Raw genomic sequence first — 25,148 nt, 5'->3', positions numbered from 1 at the left:
CAACATTCCTCTGGGTGAAGGGGTCCTCTCTTAGGCACTGATATGGAACTTTCTCTTCTAAGGAAAGGGAATGACTGCAGGCTTCCTATGGTGTAGGCTCAGGGGGAATTCCTGGTGCTCTAGTCTGGTCCGTAGACCTGAGTCATGTAAGTCTTTCCTAAAGGATTTTATTTTTTTAAAGAAAAAACCAAGAACCACGTAGAGGATGCCAAGATGTGTTCGCGTATTTATGGCCTCAGGAGCTCAGATAATTGGGTCTCCCATGAAAACAATACATTCCGTAATTCTCAGGTTCAGCAGGGAGGGAGTTTTTCTTTCTAAATCACAGCCTCAAGGCTCAGCATGATGCAGCTGCACACGCAGGTTAAGAGAGCAAGAATGGGAATGCAGGGTGGAGAGGACGTGAGGATTCAGGCAGCAACCAAGCAAGCCTGACAAACAGCTGTCAGCAGGGATAACTGCAGCCATGGGCTCCAACATAAACAAAGCCACATTACAAGCAGGGAGCTGCCTTGCTGACCCTTCAGCCCTATTGATTCCTAAGGATAGACAGTGCTTCAGCTCGAGATCTATGCCCTAAGTGCAGGTGGCTTTCTGAACACGAACTGACAAGCGTGGCAGCGGATGGTGGGGGGATTTGGAAGAGGAGTCTAGCTTGGAGGGTGGAGGACTTGAACACCCTCGTGCCAGCAATTTGCATTAGGAAAAAAACTCCTAGCCAAAGCAGATGTGTCTGCACTGGCAATTTGTGTAGGGTTGGGGACTAAACTTAATGGGCATAGTTGCGAAGGTAACGTAACATGTAACTTGGCCCCAGTTTTGCATCTGCTCTGCACTGCTGGGAGTTGATTTTCCTCACATCAGGTTTTTTGCACCTCCCGGGAGATAAACTATACAGGTGGGTTACCTGCTGCGGAGGAAGTTATTGTCGTAGTACGTGCAAGATCCGCTCTTGTTGCACTGTTTCCTCCACCAGATGCACGAGGAGTCGATGAGGAAGCCAAAGAGGGCAGGAGCTGGCAGCCAGGCTTCAAAAGAAATAAAAAGGGTGAAGACCAAAAGGGTCCAATTGCAGACAAAGCATCTCTCCACTGCATATCTCACAGTTAGCTCTGGCTAGTATATTATTATTATTATTATTATTATTATTATTATTATTATTATTATTATTTCTATACCGCCCTTACTGTAACACACACACACACACACACACACACACACACACACACACACACACAGAGTTTATTATTTTAAAAAATATTTTTATCAATTCTAAATAATAACAAACATCATATAAACTTAAACATTGAAAAGAAAAGTTTAATACAAATACAACTGTAACATTTTCCATACTTTTTATACAATCAATACAACATTGAAATATGGGATTTTCAACTCCCTTTTCTTCCCTACCCTCTCCATGGTTCCATTATTTTTATTATTGATTCATGCATGTACAAATTAAAATTTCCATCTATTCGTATCTAATTCTATCTTTCGTTAAAATATTGCAAATGTTATTTAGAATCCTGCTGACGTATCAACTTGCATACAATGCTTTGATATATATGCAGTAAATGTTTCCCATTCATTCCCACACACACAGTTTAAAAGGTCATACATTGCCCCATTGAGCACAGCAGGATTTACTTCTGACTGTTCCTATTTATTAGTATTGCAGGTCCTGGCAGACACTCACCTAGCAATCTCATCAACAGGAACTGGACTCCAATGGCAAATGACTTTTCATCAGGATTCACCACCCTGAGTAGGATAAAAACACAGTATGTGAGATACTTTTGGCTCAAAAGCTAGTTGGTATTGCTCTGGGAGAAAGTTAAGAAGCCTGATGACGTTTTGTGGGTTCATGACACAATGGAGCAAGGTTCAAAGTGGCCAGATCTTTCATACAGTAAAGCTGAAAATGTCCTGCCCACTTGCCATAAATCAGATCCTTGTCATGTGGTGGCAGGTAAAACATTCTGAGGCCAGCTGAAGGCTGACCTTCCTTATTAAAACATATTCAAACAGGAATGAGGGACTGCAGATTTTCTTCCACTTTAGTGATGTTACGGGCAATTGACTAATATTTTGTGGTTCTGGGACATTTATTCCTTAAAATAGTTTTTTTTATACACCGCCCTATACCCGGAGGTCTCAGGGCGGTTCACAAACAAGACCACAACATATAAAATCCTCTTTTTTTGTACCTCTGAGTCACCATTTTATGATGAGAAAGTTGGGGAATATATGAGAACAAATAAATATAAAAGCCTGTGGATCCCCTAAATTACAGGTAAGTCTTTCAGAGGTTATCTTCTTGTGTAGTGAAATGTGCTCTGGTCCTAAGTTAGAAATGGATGACTCTGTTAATTTCAGTTTCTAATTTTTCCAGTCTTGAATTTAATTCATCCAGTTTCCATGTGTCTGATATTTTTTATTTAATCACATGAAAATTCACCCACATTTCTCCTAATATTTGCATTTGCACACAATTTTGCCTAGCACAAGCATTTATTTATTTTTTGCAGCAAAAGAATGGACATTTGTGCATTATTTTCAGTTACCTGCATTTTCATATGCATTCTTTAGATGGCAAACTGCTCTGCAAAATTCAAAGGTGTGGATTCTGAAGGAGAGCTATCTTTTGGTTTGCATATCGATTCATGCATGATATGTGAATTGGAAGAGTTAATGTGAATTTCTCCCCCCTCCTCTGCCCTACTGTGCCTACTTACCTTAGCACCATCATGTAGAGTGGGTTGTGACACAGGCAGGCAATCAATGCAGCAAAGGAGATGAGGAAAATAACAGGCAGCAGCAAAGAAGCACAACGGATTGGGCAGGAACCAGTCTTTGCTGAGGACTGGCCATTGCTGGTTTTGATACAGGAGCAGTTTGTGTAGATCTGGTTGGAATAGCAGAGGAGAAAGTCAACTTCATTTCTGGGAATACATTACATTCAGGGAGGGACCACAAGGTCCGGTGCTGGAGCAGAGGATCTTTGCAAGCAGAAGGCCACAGGTTTCAATTCCTGATGTCTCCAATTAAAAGGCTTGGGTAGCAGGCAATGTGCAAACCATCTGCCTGGAAAGCCGCTGTCAATCAGAGCAGCAATTTGGTCATCAGGGGAGTGTGGGAATACGCTTGTGGAAGGAAGGCAGTACTGCACTAATGTGACTGAGAATTCATACAGTGCTTTTAAAAATCAAATGTGCGATTTGTGATCCAATCCCCTGAGAACAGTTCTCAATACTTTGAATATGGGCACACAGGTGAATGAACAGATGAAAAAAAGTACACATGCTAATACTTGATCCAAATTGGTTCAGCCTAGGTTGCAAGACGCGGGTGGCGCTGTGGGTAAATGCCTCAGCGCCTAGGGCTTGCCGATCGAAAGGTCGGCGGTTCGAATCCCCGCGGCGGGGTGCGCTCCCGTTGCTCAGTCTCAGCGCCTGCCAACCTAGCATTTCGAAAGCACCCTCGGGTGCAAGTAGATAAATAGGGACCGCTTTCTAGCGGGAAGGTAAACGGCGTTTCTGTGTGCAGCTCTGGCTCGCCAGAGCAGCGATGTCACGCTGGCCACGTGACCCGGAAGTGTCTTCGGACAGCGCTGGCCCCTGGCCTCTTGAGTGAGATGGGCGCACAACCCCAGAGTCTGTCAAGACTGGCCCGTACGGGCAGGGGTACCTTTACCTTTACCTTTAGGTTGCAAGAACAGCAGCAACCACAAACATCACATAGAAAAGGTTTTGACACAGGCAGGTAAGCAATGCAGCAAATGAGACAAGGAACATAAGAGGCTACCAACAGATGCTCATATTTTGGCTGTGTATGTGACATGCCAATGATATACTGGTGATATTATTAAGAGGGCCCTTTAGGGTGATCTTAAGTATTGGGGTGGTACATCAGGCTTCCTCTTGAAGATGTAGGGCATGAGCCATTATAGGTCAAAACCTGGATTGTGTTTGGAAGCCATGTAATACCACAGCATCTTACTAGTGGAGCAATCAAATGAACCAGTGGTCCATTTACCCACTCTGTTATCAACTTTGAATGGCAGAAGTGCTTCAAATTCTCAGACACAGCTTTTCCCAAGATGCTGCTTTATTGGGGATGTCTGGAATTGAACCTGCGGAGCATGTGTTCTCCAACAGAGCTATGGATTCCCTGCTAAGTCACTATTTTCAACAGGTAGGCCAACTGCAGCCGATACTGAGTATAACTCAATGGCTCAGGAGCCCAAAGCAGAGGTGTCTTCTGAACTCAGGTCACATTATCTACTCAACTGCTCTAGCAACACCTCTGTATGTTGAGCACTACAGTGGTACCTCAGTTTGCAACCGCTTTGCATTACAACCATGTCAAACCCAGAAGTGTGTGTCCCTTTTTTTTTATTACAACCCATTTTTGGGAATTACAACCAATTTTGAGGAGTACGCCGCATTGGCGAAAGTGTGCCTTGGGTTACAACCTGTTTTGGTTTACAACCGGACCTCCGGAACGGATTATGGTTGTAAACTAAGGTACCACTGTATTTAGATTTGAGGCCATTAAGATGAGTGGACATTCAGTACTCCAGATCCTCTTACCAGCCCCTGGAGTTTTCCATCGGTACTACTACATACCTTAACACTGGATGTGGAAGAATTACTGAATAAACCAGTACAACCAGCGTGGCAGGGAGAAAGGTACTCCACGCCATCATCTCCACAGACTGGGTGGAAGAGATAGTCTGAGCAGGAGCACATCCTGTTGCATTGAGCCTGTCCTGGGGAACTTGATGTCCTGCCAGAAAAAGAGAGGCAAAATAAAATGAAATTAAAGAAGATGGGTGAAAGATACTTTTTTTTTAATGCATTGGGTGATTAACCTTTGTTTTCCAGTTTGTTATTGTTGAGTTCTTGCCACTTGGAAGTCTGGCCTCCTGCCTAGGACTTACCCACCCAAGATACGTCTAAGGTTTTTCAGTGAACTCGGTCGTAATTATTACTCACACGCACATGCAGACAAAACACTCACGTACCTGGGTGGGAAAACATTTGATGCCTGGAGGAATCAACCTGAGCTGAGTCTTACCAGTAAAAAGGAAGGAAAAAAAAAACCCCACCATTGAACACCCAAAGCAGAACAAAGATGAAAAAAGCCAGTCAAAAGAAAACGAGAATGAAAACTGGAAACATTCTAGGTGCAAAGTAGGATCCAAGGTCAGTATCACATTGGATGTGTACAATATTGAGAGCCGCCATTTAGACAAACCTTGTCCACCTTGACCCCATCAGCTCTCTGAGACCTCAATTAGAGAAATTCCATAGCCTTGGAAGCCCTGAGAGTCTTATATATGGAAGGTGACCTGGAGTCAGTCTCTTTTAATGTGCCAATAACATTTTCTACCACTCAGCTTCCCCGCTCTCTGAAATACCATGGGGAATAGAAAGAATAGAAAGGAGGAATAAATGATTCAGTGTCAATTGTTGGGGTTTATCAAAGGAAAGTGTGAAGGGGGAAATCTGCACACCCATGATTTTAGAGTTGATGACTCAAAGTCAGGGATGGTGAATCTGTGTCCCTCCAGATGTTGCTGGACTCCAACTCCCATTATCCCTAATCACTGGTCATGCTAGTTGGGGCTGATGGGAGTTGTGGTCCAGCCATCTTTGGAGAGCCGCAGGTCCCCCACCCCTGCACTAAATTCTAATTCCCCACCCCCACCCCACAGTGCTTAATGGAAAGCAGAACATGTTACCTGTCTGGATAAATTTCTGCTATCTTCTCTGTAGAGCAACCCATGAAGAACAGAGGGAGGCAGCAAAGTGTTGAGACGAGGAGCACACTGATGGCAAACCGTGGGATAGCTTTGAGGGAGAAAGCAAAACGCTTCATGACGAGGCCTCCAAACAGCATTCCTAGGGCAGCTGCAGGAAGGTTCACAGATCCTGCAAAAAAGGGGGGGGGGGGTGGAGAGGAAGCAACGGGAGACAGTGGTTCATAACTGAAAGCAACTTTACTTTTTTAGCAAAATCTTGAAGTCAATCTTACAGCTGGAATAGAACTGTACTCTATTTTGCATGGCGAGGCGAACACAGAGTCACTCCCACTGAGTCCTGGCCACTACCCTAGGGGCTGCTCCACATGCAATGGGATTCCTCCAAGGGAAGCATCCTCCTTGTGAGGGTCTGCATGAATCTTGCATGTAACGCCTAGTTGCAATGACTTCATGTTTGTAATTCAGAAAAAAGTGTACTTGTTCTGGGCAGCTAAGGTCAGCCTCCACACTAGGGGATGGAGGACACCTCCTGCTTCCATCACAGCTTTGTCCCATGTTACAGGCAGGATTCAAGATAGATGGAGTGTTTCCTTCTAGTTTCAGAATACTTTTCTTGCATTTTTGAATTATGTAACAGTTTGCCCACGCCGCAGGCCCTCAGCTTGTTTAGAAGGGTGCTAGTTTATCCTGCCTATCTCAAAGGGTCTATCCAAGCAGAGTTTGACTTCATCACTTAACTGAGGAAGCTGTGTGTAGCATACAGATACATACATACACAGAGAAAAGAAAAGAAAAGAAAAGAAAAGAAAAGAAAAGAAAAGAAAAGAGAAGCACAGTGAGCTGATTCAGAACCAGGATAGATGGAAATGCTTGACCGTCGCCCACACAAACACTGTCCAACTGCAGAAGGCTCCACAGCGACTTCCTTAATTAAATTATTTTTGACTCCATGACTCCAACACCCACAAACATTTAGAGCTCTGCCAAACCAAAGTCTGCCCTGACTTCTGAGTAATGTTCATTGCCTGGTGTGGTTAAAGGGCACCCATTCTTTCCATGAGTGGCCCAAGGACTAGAGAGGTAGGCAATGATTGCCTAGTTGCCTTTGACTGCCCTATTCTGTCCTCCTCCAATCAGATTGGACTGCCAGCTGGTATGACACCAAGAAGGACTGGCTTCAAAGCCTTGAGGAACGTAACCTGGCTATAACTTTATCCTGAGAAGGTTTGGGCTATAATAACTAAACTCATGATTAGTCAAGAGGCATTGCCAGTCCCTCACCAATGAGGAAGTTTGCATAGGAAGAGGTGGCACCAAACTGCTTCTCTAGGAACTTGTTGAGGAAGGTGGAGAGGCCAGCAATGACGGAGGAGAAGCTGCACTGAGCCAAAACCAGGAACATGAAGAGCGGATTGAGGAGCAGTCTCAGGAAGCCTTGGGGAAACTCTGAAGGCAAAAACAGGGGAATAAATCAGTCATACAGAGGGCTTCAGCAGTTGTGTGAGAGAATGCTTTAAAACAACAACAACAACAACAACAACAACACTCTTACGATTTCATTTATTTAACACATTTTTATTATGCTCTTCATTCCATTTAAAATTGTCATGCTGGTTCAAAATTGGTTAGATGCAGCACAAAACACAACAATAAGCCTATAAGGGGAAAATAAAGAGATTCTTAAAACATACACATTTTAAAAATACATGGGTGTACAAGAGAGTTTCTGCCTACCACCAAAAGCACTGTGATGTAGAGTGCCAGGTGAGTCTCTATAGCAGGGATAGAGAACCTGTAGTCTTCCAATTGTTGATGGACCATGCTAGCTGGGGCTGATGGGAGTTGTGGTCCACCAGCCACAGGCTCCCCATCCCTGCTTTGTAGGGAGCAGCATTCAATAAATAGGACGCTAGTACCTAGGAGGCCCTTTCCTTTGTTGTCACATATCTTACCCTATCATAAATGTTAGTTACACCAAAAAGTCCCATGGAATTCTATTCCCATTGGGCCAGGCTATTAAGGATTGTCAAAGCTGGCTTCTGTTTCTAAAGTCAGTGATGCCTTGGCTGGACTGATTTAGGTTCTTAACTGGCCTTCTGCTAAATGCTTAGGGAAGGGTTACATATCAAAAAGAGACTGTGGTGGGTTTACATTAACAATATGTTTTGTAAAAAGAGTGTGCTATCAATGGCTACAAATCATTATGTCTATGGGCTATGTCCCGGTCCAGAGGCTGCATGCCTCTGAAATGCCAGTTGCTGGAGAACTCATGTCCTGTTTAGGGGCTTCTCAGAGGCAGCTGGCTGGCCACTGCCAAGCGGGAGGCTGGACTAGATAGGGCCTGGGTTTGCTCCAGAATGGTTCTTTGATTCTTCCTTCTTGTAATATGCAGCATGGCTGTATGTAGCTAAACTGATGAGCTTTGCACATAAGCAGCAGAGGCTACAGCCAAGAAGCCTTTCAGGAGAACATCAAAATAACAAAATCATACACAGCTGCTAGCTAAGATAAGGATACAGGTGTGGGTGCTAAGGGATCTTGTATTTCTAAACAGTTCCATTTTTTGCAGTGTAGCCTGAAAGCTGAAAGTTGGAAAGAAAAGCCTTTACTTTTGGTAAATTCTACCAGTGATCCTTCCTCTGCCTTGGCCTTCTCAATCTTCTTCAGGACGTCCACCTCATATTCCGCCTGCTGGGACAGAAGCAAAGACAATGGTTTTTTTTGTGAACAGGAGGGTGATGGTTCGTTTTGTCCTCAGGAAACAAGGTCCTGAGCATGCAGAGCAAGCATGAAACAGGATGCGGATCCTGGGAGCAGCCCAGCAAAAGAGAAATAATTGTGGGGTGTGTGCGTGTTCTTCTCCAAGCATAACAGCGACAGCAAAAAAGACTGAGGCAAGAAACAAAAAAAAAGACAGGCTCATCTGGAAAAAAACTGACCTTGCCCACAATACAGATGACATTCCACCTGTTTCCATACAGTTTTCTTTGATTTGGCTATTGCCAAGGCTGAAACCTTTACCCCCATTTTGAACACTGACTTGATGAAAACGAAGGGAAGCTATGGCAGAACTTTTGCCTCTTGATTTACAAAGTGATTGGAACACTTTAGGGGTGGCTTTTGAGCTACTTTGTGTACCATAACTGTTAAGTTGTGGGCGAACATAGCAGACGACACAGCGATTTCTCCAGAGCAGCTCTTTATTTGTAAGCTGGACAGAACTGAACAGCAAACAGCTCAGCCGGCCTGCTTTTATAGGCAGCCGGCTGTCAACATTGTAGCAACAACAACCCAGGGTCAGGGGTTCAAACCCCACATTGGGCAAAAGATTCCTGCATTGCAGGGGGCTGGACTAGATGACCCTCGTGGTCCCTTGAACTCTACAGTTCTATGATTAACTGCTCTCCTGCTGCCATGAAGGGTAATAACAGAAAAGGGAAAACACACAAACACACACACACACACACACACACACACACACACACACACTATAAAAGCCTTCATATAAGATTAAGATGAGGATGCATATTTCGCCCCTCTTACTGTATTTCAAAGTAAGGAAAGGAGTCAGAGCTATACTGAATATGCAAGACAAAGACACTGGGATGCTTGATAGTATTTCCAACATCTTTGTTAATGGCTTTAAATACATACACACACACACACACACACACACACACACACACACAGAGTATTTACATGCTGCCTTCCTTGCTATGGAATGGCAACCCTAAACAGAGTTTTTCCATTTCAATTTGTTGCTCATTCTTTAGACACAAGGCAGGCTAGAATAAGGTAATATACCTCTCTGCCCAAATGCTCCAGCCTTGATTGTTTTGAGGTCCACTCTCAGCATATCCCCTGTGTATTTACTGTTGGCGAGGCAGGCATTTAAGGTGTTATGCTTCTATCAACAGCAAGAGGCTCTCCCCAGTGGAATAATGTGTTTGCAGTGTACAGATCCTACACTGGAAGTCATGCAGGCCAAACCCATGCAGGCAGGCTTTTCTTCATAGTGATTATTGTAGCACCTAAAGAGCCCAAATTAATAAATCAGAAAACTAATGTACAGAAATAGGGGATGAGACAAGAGTTCTTGCTCAAGCAAGCTGCTACCTAAGAAGCAGGCAAATAGGAAAATGGTTTAAAATAGAAAAATACAGGCCCAATCCAGGACAGCCCTGCCTTCCTCATCTTCCCAGTGGGCCAAAGAGACTTCCCCTCTGGAACAACAGAGGTTCCTCAGAGGAATTTTTCCCTTGCAAGGGTTCACCAGTCACTTTGGAAAAGCCCTGCTGCCTCTTGGCTGTGCCCTCAACAGCTGTAGTTGGAAAGGGTTGCCCTTCTCTTCACCGTCACCGAGACACTTACCCTCCCTTTGAGCATATACCGAGGGAAGAAGAAATAGGGAATGGACGTGAGCACCAAGCAGCCCGAGGCAATGAGGAGTCCCAGCCACCAGGCTCCAATCCAGCGCTGGTCTCCTGGGACCAACTGCACATCCTCTGAAAAGAGATGGAGAAATTAAAAAAGAGCTTCGTGAGTCCACTTCCTGGTACAGTGGTACGTTGGGTTAAGAACTTAATTCTTTCTGGAGGTCCGTTCTTAACCTGAAACTGTACTTAACCTGAGGTACCATTTTAGCGAATGGGGCCTGACCTAGCACCTCAAATAAATAATAATAATAATAATAATAATAATAATAATAATAATAATAATAATTTATTATTTATACCCCGCCCATCTGGCTGGGCCTCCCCAGCCACTCTGGGCAGCTTCCAACAAAATATTAAAATACAGTAATGCATGAAACATTAAAAGCTTCCCTAAACAGGGCTGCCTTCAAATATCTTCTAAAAGTCTGTTAGGTAATTAATATCATTCATGTTCTTTTAGATATCACTAATCCCCAAATCTCTCCAGGACTGGGGGATCCATCTTCCCATGTGACCAATCACCTTCAAGGGCACATCCAATATTGCTCAGGATTCCTACAAAAAGCGGCAATGCTGCCTCACCAGAGCTGTGCTCCTTTGTTGTTGCTGTATTGAGTTTCTCAATACAGGAGCTTTTTATTTTTGGCTAGAGACATTTTTTTGTAGCTATCCAGATCTCAGTGCCTGGCACAACACTGAGAGTTCCGCCATTTCACTAAACTGGGGTAAATGAGAGGTTTACCACCTAAGGAAGCTCTGCTCTAAAAATCAGCAGCTGTAAGTTCAGGTGTAGGGAACCCGTGGCCTTCCAGATGTTGCAGAACTACAACTCCTTTCATCCTTCCCCATGTTTCCTGGGGCTGGTGGGAACTGTAGTTCAGCGACATTTGGGGGGCCACACCTGCTACAGTTCGTGACAACATGTCTCTTTAGTGAAGGCAGGGTACATTCTCCCTGATGATACTGCGTTGGGAAAGTTGCTGCCACTCCAGATCACAATGCCTCTGAAGTTTGAGAAAGCACAAGCATTTGGTGAGGAACGCACAGTGGAAACCGAAGAGCATCTGTGCTGCGGAAGGTGTTTCTTGGGAGGGAAGGCTTTAAGCAGGTGACAGCCAAGATATGGGGTTAAAGGAAGGAGCTGGCACATCCAATTCATTTGTGCGATTACAAAGTTAATTAGAGAAACCAACCCTCTTTCCTTTAGACGCCTAATGCCTGCTGAAATTGTTTCCCCAGCAGTATGTGCAGACAGGGGAGCTGGAAATGTTAGCTGCCCTCTTCCTGGAAAGACTATCCTGTCCCATTGTTCCTAGGCTGGGCAGAGTTCTGCTGGCAGAGAGTCAGGCACTAGCACAGCCGCTGATCCCCGTGGAGCAACCGTCTTAATGAGCCTGGCTTTTGGAGTCTACGCTCTCTCCAGGGACTCTGGAGAAGAGACGCCGAGTCATTTCACTTTGAGAGCGGACATCCTCCAGGCAGGAGGCCTTGCTCAAAGGAGCCCACGCTTCACTGGGGTTGGCATAGAAAGTGTCTCTCCACATTGTTAACGAGTGGGAAGGAATAAACAGCCATCTCCAGCCTTTTGCTCCTCAGCCCAGACTTCCTGCCCTTCAGGATTAAAGAGTGTGCAGGCAAAAAAAAGAGCCCACGCCCGGCAAAAACAATGGCTCAGCTTCCCTGGACGTGACCGGCCCACTCAAGACTGGGCGACACCATCAAGGGGTGATCACAAAGGGGTAATTAAAGCTGCCTGTCTACATGCAAAAGAAACCCGTTGTCATTTCCGTCCTCTCTTCTCACTTCTTTTCTTTATCTTCCACAAGGTATCATTCTGTTATCTCCAATTGCCTGGAAGCAATGCAGGAGAATTCTTTAGCACAGAGACACGGATATAGGAAGAAAGCCTCTGTTGCATGGTGGGTGGGTGCTGGAGAGAACAGGTAGAAACAGTGATCAACCCTAAAGCAGCAGTCTTCTGAGTCCAGTGCTCTTTCAGACGTACAAAGCAAATTTGTGATGCATCAGCCCTAGACTGTCATCACCCTGCCCCACCCCCACCCCAATGACAGGCAATATATGTGAAGCAAGAAATAGCACCATGGTGTAGATCAGGGGAGGGGGGCAAGCAAAGATGGAGAGAATGGCCTGCCCGAAGCTATCTAGCCAGATTACCTGCATTCCAGATTACCTGCATACTCTGCCACAGAACAACAATAGTGCATGAAGTTCATTGCATGCACGGAGATAAACCCATCTAGTTTCTATAGACAGTTCCATCTACATGCATTAAAGCATCACATATTCAGGATACTTCCCTGCCAACATGGTTATGTGATCTGTGCAAAGTGGATCTGAATCACTGCTGTGCATTGCACTGGTACTATCACCAACAAATGTCCCTGATTCAACAGCAGACACTGAATGTGATGTCTCACTCAGATGAGGAGCAAAGGGAGCCATTCTAGAGGATCTCCACACTGCAAATGATCAGCCATCAGATCTGCCCCATGACTGGGGTCCTCATACCAGCTGCCTGAGTTCCTGGCTGGCACACACAGACAATTTTCCCCAGAGTCACAGGTGTACAGGAGATAGCAAGCCAGACAGGAACATCAGGGCCACTATATGGACAGCAGCATGTGAAGCTGCTCAGGAGGAAAGGGCAGCACATGGAAATACGCTGCTCAGATCAGGGCCTGGCAAAAACCCAAAAGGGATGGAGCTCCCAGCCCCCAGCCCACTCTGAGCTGCTCTATTGCTGAAGCAACAGGCCCCACTCCAGCTCTAAGCTCTGGCCTTCCTGACCGGGTAAAGTGACAGCATTGCACACTGCATGCTCAGGTCACTTAACGGGGCAACGACTCTGGCAACTGAACCACTACTTTGTGGTGGTGGTTCTAACATTCTTCCAATAATAGCTGAAAACCTTTTGCTGCTTTAGGACTTTTAATCTGCAGATAAGAATATGTGGTGATGTTGGTCTTTGGGTATGTAGGGGATATCAGAAAAATCTCTAACTGTATGTAGTCAGGTCATGTCTTTGCCTGTCACCTAGCAACACACCAAGAATCTGCCCTCAAAGAAAACCGGGAACCAGCAGCGTGCTTTGTGTGGCCATGACTCAATTTCCATAATCAAGTGGCTCAGTCGATGGGCCTGTGAATGTGTACGAGTCCAATACCCACCTCAGCAAGAACAGATACTCACTCAGGTCAATCCGCCCATAGTCCACAAATATCCGCAGTGCTGCAGAACCAAGCAAGTAACCGAAAGCAGGGCCAAACACTGCAATGGCAAATAGGATTGCTGAAAGAGAGAGAGAAGAGGGTGAGCAAGTGTGCATGAGTGACATTGCATCCATGTTTCTGATGATGTTTTATTTCTCCCTAAAGCATGTTTTAAACCACACAGTGTTTGTGGTAAATGAACAAGAAGATGAATGGTGTTGAAAACCAATCAGACAGTTAATACTACTGCTGCATTCCACACATCTTATTGAATGAAAAGCAGCTGCTACTGTTCAGACAGGATCCTAGCAACGCTCGTGAAATAAAGACTATGGTAACACATCTTTTTCAACAGCTTCCCCAACCTACTTTGGACCACAACTCCCATCAGCCCCAGTCAGCTGATGGGAGTTGTAGTTCAAAACATCTGGAAGGCAGCAGGTTGGGGGAGGCTGCATTGCTGTTCCATCTGCCATTTATTTCAAACATGAAAATCTTGTGGTGAAGAAACACAGAGACAAGAGACAAGCAAAGAAATGTTCTGAGATTTGCATAAATACAGAAAATATGCACTTAACCAAAAAAACTTTTAAATTAATTTGCACAATTGTTACTTTACTTTTGTGCAGAAATGCACAGAAACTACTTGTTTGATCCCATGTTAAGAGCTCTAAATAATAATAATAATAATAATAATAAATAATAATAATAATAATAATAATAATAATAATAATAATAAATTTTGTATTTATACCCCACCTATCTTGCTGGGTTGCCCCAGCCACTCTGGGGCATATATACCTTTTTCAAACAGTGCAATCCTATATATAGCTACAGAAATGACCCTCCCCTTGAGTTCAATGGGACTCACTCCCAGGTAAGTGTATTTAGCAGTCCTCCCCAACCTGGTGCTCTTCAGATGTTGCTGGATTACAACTCCCATCAGCCTTGACCATTGGCTGTGGCTGATGGGAGTTGCAGTGCAAAACATTTGGACGTGCTAGGTTGGGGAAGGCTGGCATGTAGGATTGCCATCAAAAACCTTGAGGGCAACCCACCAGAGAGATGAGTCACCCAAAGGGAATGTTCTGGAGCTATACTTTAGTGAGAAAGTATTGACAATGGGAAGGCTCAAAGCTTCCTGTTCCAACCACCAAAGTTTTTAAAGCATTTAGCAGAAGATGCCAATGTTTTTATTATAGTTTCCTCCCAGTGCTCTTTTGCAAAAATGAAAGCTTTGATTTTTCATTATTTTGCAGATGCTGCCATATTCTGCTGGTATGTGTTTTCTCTGGAAATTGTATTCAAGCATGGTTGTTTTTTTTTAAGATTCTAAGCACTATAGCCCTATAAAGACCAGAGGACAGTATCTGTGGAAAGTTAGGCTACTTAGAATCATAGAACTGTAGAGTTGGAAGGCATCCAAATGGTCATTTAGTCCAACCTGCTTCATGCAGGAATCACAGCTAAAGAATCCATGACAGATGGCCATACAATCTATGTTTAAAAACCTTCAAATGAGGAAGTCTCACGGAAGTCAATTACAGCCTAATCACAAACAGAATTACTGCTAAAGTCCAAAAGGACAGTTCAAATACAATATTGATGTGCTGTGATAGCAGAGCATGTAGGGAAGGGTTGCCCTTGGCTATAGGTCAACAAAACAGTACAGTACTGATTACGTACCTTGGAGCAACAATGAGCTATTTTTTACTTTATTAACACAAAGCTCCATTAAAGCCAATTGAAGTCACCTGCCAGACAGCACTTGGGGTTGAGGGAAAACTGCCTCCAGAAAGGCTATCATTCTTTGAGGGGTGGGTGGTGAAGGAATATTTGACTCTGTCATTTCCAAAACTAATAAAGCTTTACTTTATCAGCCCCTGTCTCCTGACTACAGTCTGATGGGGGAAACAGGAGACAGGAGCTGCTGTTGTAGGAGGCACCGCAAATTAGTGGGACGGAGGATGCCTCTCATAAGAGGCCCAAAGTTCAACCCTTGCAATATCCAGTTCAGAGATGACCAGGGGAGCTGGGCTAGATGGACCAATAGCCTGACACAATATACAGTAACTTCTTATGCTCACAGGACTGTTATTTATCAGCTGGTCATTCTGGAAGGAAAGGGCCACAGATAATCTGGGTGTTCCAGCTCTCAAACAATTTCCAGGAAGCACATTCATGTTACCAGTTCCCTGATAACATAGGGACAGGGAGCCTGGAAGACAACTTCCAACATCCATGGTCATTAGCTGTGCTAGCTGGGGCTGACAGGGCCTGGAGTCCAACAACATCTAGAGAGCCACAAATTCCCCATCCTTGGACTACAGGGCCAATTCACAAGGCCAAGTTGTCCAAACAACATCTAGCCCAGTGGCCCAAATTGTCGAGTGCTGACAGCGGTGATTTATTGCCTACCAATATGACTGAGCTCCGTGGTTTCATTTCAACCATCTTTTATGGCTTGCTAATCATCATGCTTATTATGTTTCCCCCCCCTTCTGCACCAGAAAGGAACATTATCTACTAATTAGATTCTCTTTTCATATCTACAAAGACAGATGGGAAACTCGTTATCAGAAAACGCCCCTGATATCTACAGTACTTGGTGCCTGCAAACCTCTATGACCCTTTCCCCTTTCCTGTAATAAGTACTCTTGCAATACCTTTGGACGGCCAACACCAACAAAGCCAATAAAAAATAAAAATAAAACCATTTGCATTCTGGAACTGAAGGAAGCACTTTTTCCTTCACCTTGCATTTCAGACTTCTTCTTGGCCTAGTTTTACATAATAGCAGGAGGTGACTAGAAACATTTGAAATCCTGGTAGAGCCAGGTCTTGGGCTTCTCTCCACACCAGAGGATTAGATAAATTCAGGGAGGAGACAGATATCAATGGCTAGTGGAGGCAGCAATACTTCCAAATGCCGGTTGCTGGAAACCACAAGAAGGGAGAGGGATCTTGTGCTCAGGCCCAGCTTCCGGGTTTCCCACAGGCATCTGGTTGGCCACTGTGAGAACAGGATAATGGACTAGATGGGCCATTGGCCTGATCCCGCAAGCTATTATTTTGTTCTTATGGAGATATTCAGAATTCTATTGTGGGATGGGAGAGTTTCCTTTCAAAAAGCAACCATGAACACATTTTGGCCTCAAAGAGTAGAATTCCGCTGCCAAATCTGAATGTTTTTTGGATTATTATTATTAATAACTGTCAGGGTTTCAGGGACAGAGAGCGAGGGGGAGGGGTCCCAGGGCGACGAGGAAGAGGACGACGATGACCCGAGGTTGTCAGTGAGTCCATCAAGTGAATCCGAGGATTCCCAAAAGGGAGCCCCCCTGGTCAGGCCAAGGGGCAGTAGAGAGGGAAGCAGTCAGAAGCAGGGGAACGAAGAGGGAATCCCCAGTGGGGGTTGGAGATCGGGACCGGCCTCTCCGTCGGAACGGAGTGAAGGGGGTGGAGTTGCCAGTGTGTCAGAAAGAGCAGAACAGGGAGCAGAGAGGGGAAGGAGTTCGGAGCAGAACGTCCTGCCGGAAGGGGAGGAGTGTAGTACCGAGAGTAGCGTAACGGTCGAAAGGAAGGTCGGAGGCAACGTACGCGCGCCAAGTTCAAATGTGGAGGCGCGCGGAAATGAGGAGAGCCCTGAGGAGGAGCCTGGTCCCAAAGCACGAAGGAGGGGGGAGCAGGCGTCAGAAGACTCAGCCTCGGGGGAGTCCCGAAGGGAGGGAGCACAGGGGGGCAGGAAGACCCTGCGGAAAAGGAAGGAGAGGAAAAGGTGGAGCAGTACAAGCCTCTTAAGCTGGTGCAGGGGCGGGACTGACTCAGAGGGGACTTCTAACATCTAAGGGTAACAGATGCTGAGCCACGGAGCTTGGATGTAATGACAACAATGTTCTTCAATAAAACCTTTTGTATATAACTTGGACTGGATTTTGGTCTCTTGTGAGCTGGGACCTCGGGTGGCTCTGACAATAACAATTGCATTGCGTGGAGATTTAAACCCTGATCTCCCAGGTCCTAGTGTGAAACTCTAACCACTCTACCACACTGGCTTCTCTGAGTTGCAGGCCAGTCCTCTGCGCCAGTGGCAACAGGATACTGCATCAAACATTAGAGTTGCAAGCACCAGCGGAGGGCTTTGTCCCCCTGCCTCTGGTGCTGGAAGCTGGCCCCACTCTTGGCAGAGGAGCAGAAGCAGCCCAAACGGGCTGTGCCAGCCAAGGACCCCTTCAGGACTGGGAAGCTGCTGGTGTCTTGGACAGCCCCCAACAGTTGTTAGAGGGGCCTCTGACTCGGGGGGGGGGGACGGGACGATAATGCTAGAAAGAAGCTGGAGGAAGAGAAACTAAAATGGGGTAGAAAGCTGGGTTTGTCCCCCTACAAATACACATAACATAACATAAAGGTAAAGGTAAAGGTACCCCTGCCCGTACGGGCCAGTCTTGACAGACTCTAGGGTTGTGCGCTCTTCTCACTCTATAGGCCGGGAGCCAGCGCTGTCCGGAGACACTTCCGGGTCACGTGGCCAGCGTGGTGCAGCGTGACAAGCTGCATCTGGCGAACCAGCACAGCACACGGAACGCCTTTTACCTTCCCGCTAGTAAGCGGTCCCGATTTATCTACTTGCACCTGAGGGTGCTTTTGAACTGCTAGGTTGGCAGGCGCTGGAACCGAGCGACGGGAATGCACCCCGCTGCGGGGATTCGAACATCCTACACATAACATCCTACCCTTTAAATCAGTGGTTTAAGATCTATGATAGGAAGGTGGTTGGGTGGTGGTGGTGGTAATTTCTCATGCCAAAATAAAATAAAATAAAAAATTAACAATTGAATCCAGCTCTGCCCTCTTTTGAAAATAAAAATTTTAAAAACTCACCAAAACATAGCTGTCAACATTTCCCTTTTCTTGCGAGGAATACTATTCGGAATAAGGGAATTTCCCTTTTAAAAAAGGGAAACGTTGACAGCTATGAACCAAAACTGCCCCACAGCACTGGCAGTATGACTTCTCTCTGTGATCTCCTACTACAGTTTCTGCCTATGCAGGCGAAGCTCCAGATTTTGAGGGACTCTGAGCAGGCAGCACTCTGTGGCCCCCAGCACTGACTGACCGGCCTACCCCACCCCCGCTGCAGAGGTATCTACAGCCACGTGAACACCATAGCGTTGCTGCTGCAGCCACCAGCCCTGACTTCCCCCTCGTGTGGGGTGACCAGGCGCTGCTGCTGGCTAAGCACAACCAGGAGCGTGACAGGGAGGTCTTATTCTGTGGCAGTGCTGGAATGGGCTTGGAGCAAAAGCAGCCACTCTGCCCCCAAGCCCATTATAGTGCTGCTGCTGCTGCAGTTGCTAAGTAAGTCCACTCGCATGCAGGGCGAGAGGAGGAGGTTTGGTGGCTGCTACAATACTGCTGTTAGAGGTGCACTAGGGTCAAGTGGGATCCAGGCAAGGAATTAGCCCTGGTGGGCAGGATCAGGGCGCATGAGCCCCACCAAATGCCTGGCCATGTGTGACTCTTAGTGCACTACTTCAGCTCTCCTAGAAGAAGAAACCATTTCGGCAAACACTACAGTTTTCATGCACAAAAGGGCACCTTTTGTCACTCCAACACCATCACATTGAGAGGAGAAAGAAAAACAGGCACTCTCAACATAGCCATGTCAGTCACACAACTAAGGATGGCTTGTCAAGTCCTTCCAACATAGCGATTTTCATTACAGGACCGATAAGCAGCTCTTCAGTGCGAGCAATGGAAAGACATTTCCTAAACAGCAGATTCCCCGCTCCGCCTGCTGCAAAGACACGGATAGCATGGCAGTGTAAGCTGGATGGCAAGGTGCAACCCTTCTACAGTAAGTACACCTTCCCAGGGAAAGGGCTTACCTATATACAAGGGAGAGTTGTTGGGCTCAGCAAAGTCATCCACATAGGAGATCCCAAAAGGCTGGATGGGGACTGTCCCAATTCCTGCCAACAGCTGTGCAACTACCATTATTGCCCACATGGTGTTGTCCTCGGCCTGGACGCTCACGTTGGTGCTTGGACACACAAATTCGTTGTTGTTGCAGAGCTCAGTTCTGGCACTTCCGCTCTTGTTACCTGCAACTTGGAACAAGATGATGCAAAAAATAAAAATTAATAGGGAAAACTAACTAACTAACTAACTAACTAACTAACTAACTAACTAACTAACTGTGGGAACTCCCAGGCCACTGTACCCAAGTCTGATCTAAAGTCTAGTGCTGGAAACGTAATTTGTCATTGCAAAAGAAAAAGAAGCGGCAAAGCAAAGCATCTCAGTTTGAGAATCACTTTGCAGGGATGTTGCCTGTGCAAGTTCACCTGTTGCCTGCAGGTCTAGCTTAGGTCACCCTCATGATTCACTGCAGGTGCCCTGGTACACAGCAAACAAATGGGGAGCAGGACAGGTGGGGACAATCAAGATACCCCACCAGTTTCTAAGCACCTTTAGGGCCCAGATGACTAAAAGTGAACATGAACACAGGAAAAACCCTCCTGGATCAGACCAAATTCCATCATAGCCCAGCATCCTGTTCTTATGTTGGCTAACCAGATGCATATATATAGGAAGTCCACAAACAGGACTGAATGCAACAGCACCATCCCTTCTTGTGATTCCCTGCAACTCATATTCAGAACATAGCCGAAGGGACATTAGATCCATGGCTGGCCTATAGACAGGTCCATGCACATGCACGCAAAGCACTTCCACACACAGTTGGAGAGGGAGCTGGTTTTCCTTTGTTGCACCAACCTGGGTGGGGGGGGGGGACCTTTTGGGACAGCCCTGGACGGGGAAGGCTGAAAGACCTGTAGAAGATCTGCTTTAATTGCTGAAGGTCTTGGCTTCAATCCCTGGCATCTCCAGGTAAGGCTGGGAGAGACAGCCTGCCTGAAACCCTGGAGAGCATCTGTCAGTCAGTATGTAAGTCAGGCATAGGCAAACTCGGCTCTCCAGATCTTTTGGGACTACAAGTCCCATCATCCCTGACCACTGGCCCTGTTAGCTAGGGATCATGGGAGCTGTAGTCCCAAAACATGTGGAGGGCTGGGTTTGCCTATGCCTGGTGTAGGTAATATTGTTCTAGATAAGACCAAGGGTCTGATGTGCTATAAGACAGCTTCCTATGTTCCTATGCAAAAGCTCATGCAGAGGCCCATGTGTGGTCCTTTGTACCTGGCCCATGACTTTTGTATACAGCACCGTAAGTTTGTGGCAATAGCAACAGAATTCTTTTAAGTGAAATGCATCCTTAGGCTTCCTTAACAACTCCTCATTCCTGGATTTGGAAGACCTGCCAGAACTGTAAAACTTCCTCAATTTAATTAGCAGCTGTCATCACCTTTTTTTTTCTTTCAAGGTATTACCACAACACTGCTTACAGGGATAAGTTCAGAAAGAGCTTTGAACAAACCTATATCAGTGTATTTTGTGGGTGGTGTGGGGAGGAGAAAACATAAGACGCCAACCGGAGAATTATTGAAGGAGGAATAAGGGTGGTTTGTCCAGGACTCCTATGTGCTTTCAAATTACAAATTAGCTTTCATGGTGAACAAGCTGTTCATAGGGGAGCAGGAAACCAATTCCAATCTATTAATCAGTGTACTTGAAGTGCCTTTTAGAGTGAAGAAAACAATGCTTAAATATCTGGAGGCGTCTAGGAACCCACATCCAATGCAAAATTAAAACTAATGTTGTGTCCTTGCCACACATGTCAGTTCTCATACATCTTGTGCCTCGTTATTTGTTCGTTTTTACAACTGTTCCACTATTCCCATCAAGCCAGAGCACTTAACGAGTGGCCCAGAAGACTTGTGGTACTTTGATCGTATAAAAGAGCTGAAACAAAAATGTTGACCAGGTAATTTGGGGCTTTCAGCTAATGCAACATCACTTTCCACATACTGTTACACACTACCACAAACATTCCTGTACATGTTCATTACAAAACCCTTATTACACAAGGCTGGAATGTATTTTCAGAACTGAGGGACCTTCTTAACTATCTTAGATTTACTTCCATAAATTCAATTGCCTTGGGGGGCATGTTAAACCTATCGCCTGCCAAAATAGAATTTTTGTAAGTGAAACTGGTTTAGGGTAAATGAGAAGAGAAATGCCAGCTATACCAAGGTTTTGAGGTTTCTTTGTTTATATAAATGCTCCCATCTTTGGTTCCTGCCACTTAATAAAGAAATGGTAAGCAAATCTAGGAGGACATAATGGAAAACAGAGAGCTTCATTATTTCCTGCGCTGGTACACACAACTGGCCTAAGTTATGCCTTTGGCTAAGTGTGTGGAGAGTAATATATTTCTGAGCATGGGGATATTAAAATGGTAAATGAGGGCTTTGGGTTCAGAACAAGAAACAAACCTTCTTACAAGAGGATGCCAGGGGCCTAGTCATAAAAATGAAGCCACCCCATTAGTTGTTGCAATACAAATTAATATACTGCTGTGAGTGTTTAAGATCTTGCATTTAATGATATTTAAGCACTTTACATTTAAATAAAAGTGAACTATATTACTATGTGAATTCATGTTACTATTCCTCAGCGGTAGTGTAAGTAAGACTGTATTAGAGGTTAATGTGTTGAGAAGCAATAATGCCAATGGGTGGCATATTACAAATGTCCTGTCTTTACTAGCATATCAGCTTGCCAGATGGAACAATCCCCCCCTCATATCTCTGCTGTTCAGACGGTTCTCTCTCTCTCTCTCACTCATGCGCGCGCACTGTGGAGGCACACAGGGGCGGGGGGGGGGGAACCCTGTTGTGCAGAGCTTCTGCTTATAGGGTTATATAAATGTATCTGCACAAGTTAAGAGAACATTTGAAATAAAAAGTAGCAGCAAATAGCAGTTTTGGGTAATTTTTACCAAGAAAATGACATGGGAGAAATGATTAAACCTTTCTCCCCAGGCCCATAGCACTGGGGCACCCACTGCTGCTTTTGTTTTTCTTAAGTATGTGAACTCCCAATCACTGAATTAAAAAATGCATATAAAGTACTGGGTAATTTGACCCTCAGATATCCTGTTCAACATTGCAACCCACTTCATTGTATAGGATTCCATGTTGTATAATGAAAGTTTACTTATTTAAGGATTCCACCAAGTTTAAAAATAATAAAACTGTTGTTTCTTTAAGAAGGATTAGATATAGTTTCTCCCCCTCTTGCCTGATTAAACTAATTTGACAAGACTCTGGATTAACCATCAAGAAAAAGAGAAGTCATTCCATTGAAGGAGGAGGCCTTATCTTTGAAGATAAAATCAAGGCACTTCCATCAGAGAACTTCCCATTCACAGATCTTAATGAGGGAGGATCTGCCCTAGACTCTTCTGATAATTGTGGCAAACTGGGACATCTTCTAAAATTCCCTCAAGATGTCTAATCCTAGTGTGAAAAATCTAAACATCAGAAAATTCATCCTGCACACATAGACCATTGTATTTAACTAACCTTTACTCTGAGTAGTCTTATTAAAATCAATGGCCATGACTAACTTAGGTTCATTCATCCCAATGGGTGTATGTCAAGTAAAAGTTAGTTGACTACAATACAGTCTGGAGTATGTGTATTTTTTTTAAGGTGAACCTTATTTACATAGCAAGAATGTTACCAATATGTTTGCAACAACCGATAACTTATTCCCTTTGACTACAATGAATTCATGTTTTCATTGGGATTAGTCTTTCCATTGGCCATTTATGCAGCAGCAGTCAACCCACTGCAGACAACAGTGGTTGTGATTTTGGACTACGGTAAATTCCATGGCGAAACACTTGTAGGAAAACGTTAGGCTAGAAGTAAAAATCTGTGCAGATGCTACAGGACAGATCCATGTGCTAGATAGCAAACTCCTGCTGGATCCCACTTGCAAGATCTTTCCTGCAAAATCCACAATGATCTTCAATTCCATGACGTATTCTGTTATGCTTTTTTGCCAGGGGCATAATTCAAACAGGAGAAGCTGTGGTGTAGGTTCTAGGGGAACTCGGATGCAATTCCTGAGCTTGCCAACAACTTTTGACGCCTTGATTTCCCCCTTTTTGGAAGGCAAGTGGGAACAATGTTTTTCAAGCTTACTTCCTGGCTAGGCTACAGATAAATATCATGACAGCAGAACTAAGAGTTGTTATTACCTGATTATATTGTATGATTAGAAGGTATTGAAGGAGCCACATGTATGTGCCAAACTTCCTGGAGGAATCGTCCCCCAACTTTCACACGTCTCTTTCTTTGCAGAGAAGATGGTGACAAGCCTGATTTGCAAACAAATGCCTGGCACCATATCAACTAATGCTGGTTGGTGCCAGCAGAAGCAGCAAACCTGCCGGTGCCATTCATGGGCAGAGGGGATCATGGCTTTGCTACCTGGCATGAAAGGAAATTGGGTGGGGGGGAATGCAAGGAAGCAAAGCCGATCACATGATCCTTGGTGTGAGCGCCACACCCTCACTTTCCCCGATACAGGATTCTGGCAGAGGGAAAAGCAAATACTGAGCAGCTATGCTATGCTAACCAATCCATCATCAGGTAGCAGCCCTGCACATTTTTGGTGGCGTCAGATAATAGTGACACTTTAAAAGAAGCAATTCGACGCAGAACAGCATCCACTGACACAAGACATGAACCAAAACATTCATTGCCTTGGGCTCCCTTGGCAATGATCTGGTTTGGCACACCCATGACAGGCAAGTCATTGCACAGAGACCGCAGCATGCCTTGGGGGACGTTGGAAGCCTGGATGGGTAAAAGCCAAGTGCCTCTAATGTGCAACTGCATTTGCAGGCTTAATTTCCCAGGGAGAATAGCATACCTCACAGGATACTACGCGAACTAAGCTACCAAGGATTCTGAAGCAAAACTGCTGTTGCATAGACCTTGACTAAGGTCCCATCTGCACCCTGAAGAAACTACATTCCCCAGGATTCTTTGGGGGAAGCCATGACTGTTCCCAGCGGTATGATACTGCTTTAAATGTATCGTGCAGATGGGAGCCTATGTTTTATTAATTTATGTAAGCCACTATGAGGACACAGCAAACATCGTTTCACAAAGTCCCAAGCCATCAGAGCAGAGAAGGGCTGAGGCATATGAGATATTCGGAAATATACATACTGGTTTGTGCTGTGGTGTATTGATATGGGGCTGAGAGAAAATGTGGAAGAGTGAGAAGGAAGGCCCCCAGTGCCAACAGCAGGCCTCCCAGGCCAATTATCCTAGGCCGGTGGACTCGGCTGCCAAAGTAGCTCACAAAGATGATGAGGACAACATTCCCGATCTGTGGAGACATAAAAGTGCACAGATGAGAACGTCAGAACAGACCTGAAAGAAGACACCAACCAGAGAAGGCCTCAGTGTCTCTGCTTTTACTTCAGAGTTTAGTTTATTCTGGGATGGCCCACCTCTGCTTTTTGTGTACGAGGTAGCAATTTTTTCCCCTGAAGACATACAAAGAGGCAGGCTTCATGGTATTCCCCAATGCTTACAGGTAGAGTAGAGCAGGGTTTGGCAATGTGACACCCACGAGTGCCAGTCTCAGTAAAAGATCTCAGTAAACATCCTTTCAACAATCCATAACACAAGAAAGACTGTTTGCTCTTTCTGCGTAGTTTCTGTTTGCATGGCTCAGCCTCTCCTATACTGAACATGTCCCCTTAAACATGCCCACATT

At 45.1% G+C, this 25,148-nt stretch overlaps 1 protein-coding gene across 2 annotated transcripts in view; it reads right to left on the bottom strand.

Moving 5' to 3' along the window:
• Positions 1-25,148, bottom strand: part of SLCO2A1 (solute carrier organic anion transporter family member 2A1) — a 57,818-nt gene that overhangs the window by 1,923 nt on the left and 30,747 nt on the right. Inside the window, exons 3-13 of one of the 2 annotated variants that reach the window (XM_083741845.1) lie at positions 24,593-24,755; positions 19,325-19,546; positions 13,417-13,515; positions 10,142-10,275; positions 8,380-8,461; positions 7,052-7,216; positions 5,750-5,939; positions 4,632-4,791; positions 2,739-2,908; positions 1,700-1,764; positions 908-1,028 (exon numbers count right to left, since the gene is read on the bottom strand). In XM_083741845.1, coding sequence (XP_083597971.1) covers positions 908-1,028; positions 1,700-1,764; positions 2,739-2,908; positions 4,632-4,791; positions 5,750-5,939; positions 7,052-7,216; positions 8,380-8,461; positions 10,142-10,275; positions 13,417-13,515; positions 19,325-19,546; positions 24,593-24,755 — 1,571 coding nt within the window. The remainder of the gene's footprint in view (positions 1-907; positions 1,029-1,699; positions 1,765-2,738; positions 2,909-4,631; positions 4,792-5,749; positions 5,940-7,051; positions 7,217-8,379; positions 8,462-10,141; positions 10,276-13,416; positions 13,516-19,324; positions 19,547-24,592; positions 24,756-25,148) is intronic. The other variant, XM_083741846.1, reaches the window with a different exon arrangement.

Source organism: Podarcis gaigeae (genome assembly GCF_964106915.1).
Source record: "Podarcis gaigeae genome assembly, chromosome: 5".
NCBI classification, from domain to species: Eukaryota; Metazoa; Chordata; class Lepidosauria; order Squamata; family Lacertidae; genus Podarcis; species Podarcis gaigeae.
The sequence above is the reverse complement of the archived record's forward strand: the minus strand, read 5'-3'. Positions and strand labels throughout refer to the sequence as shown.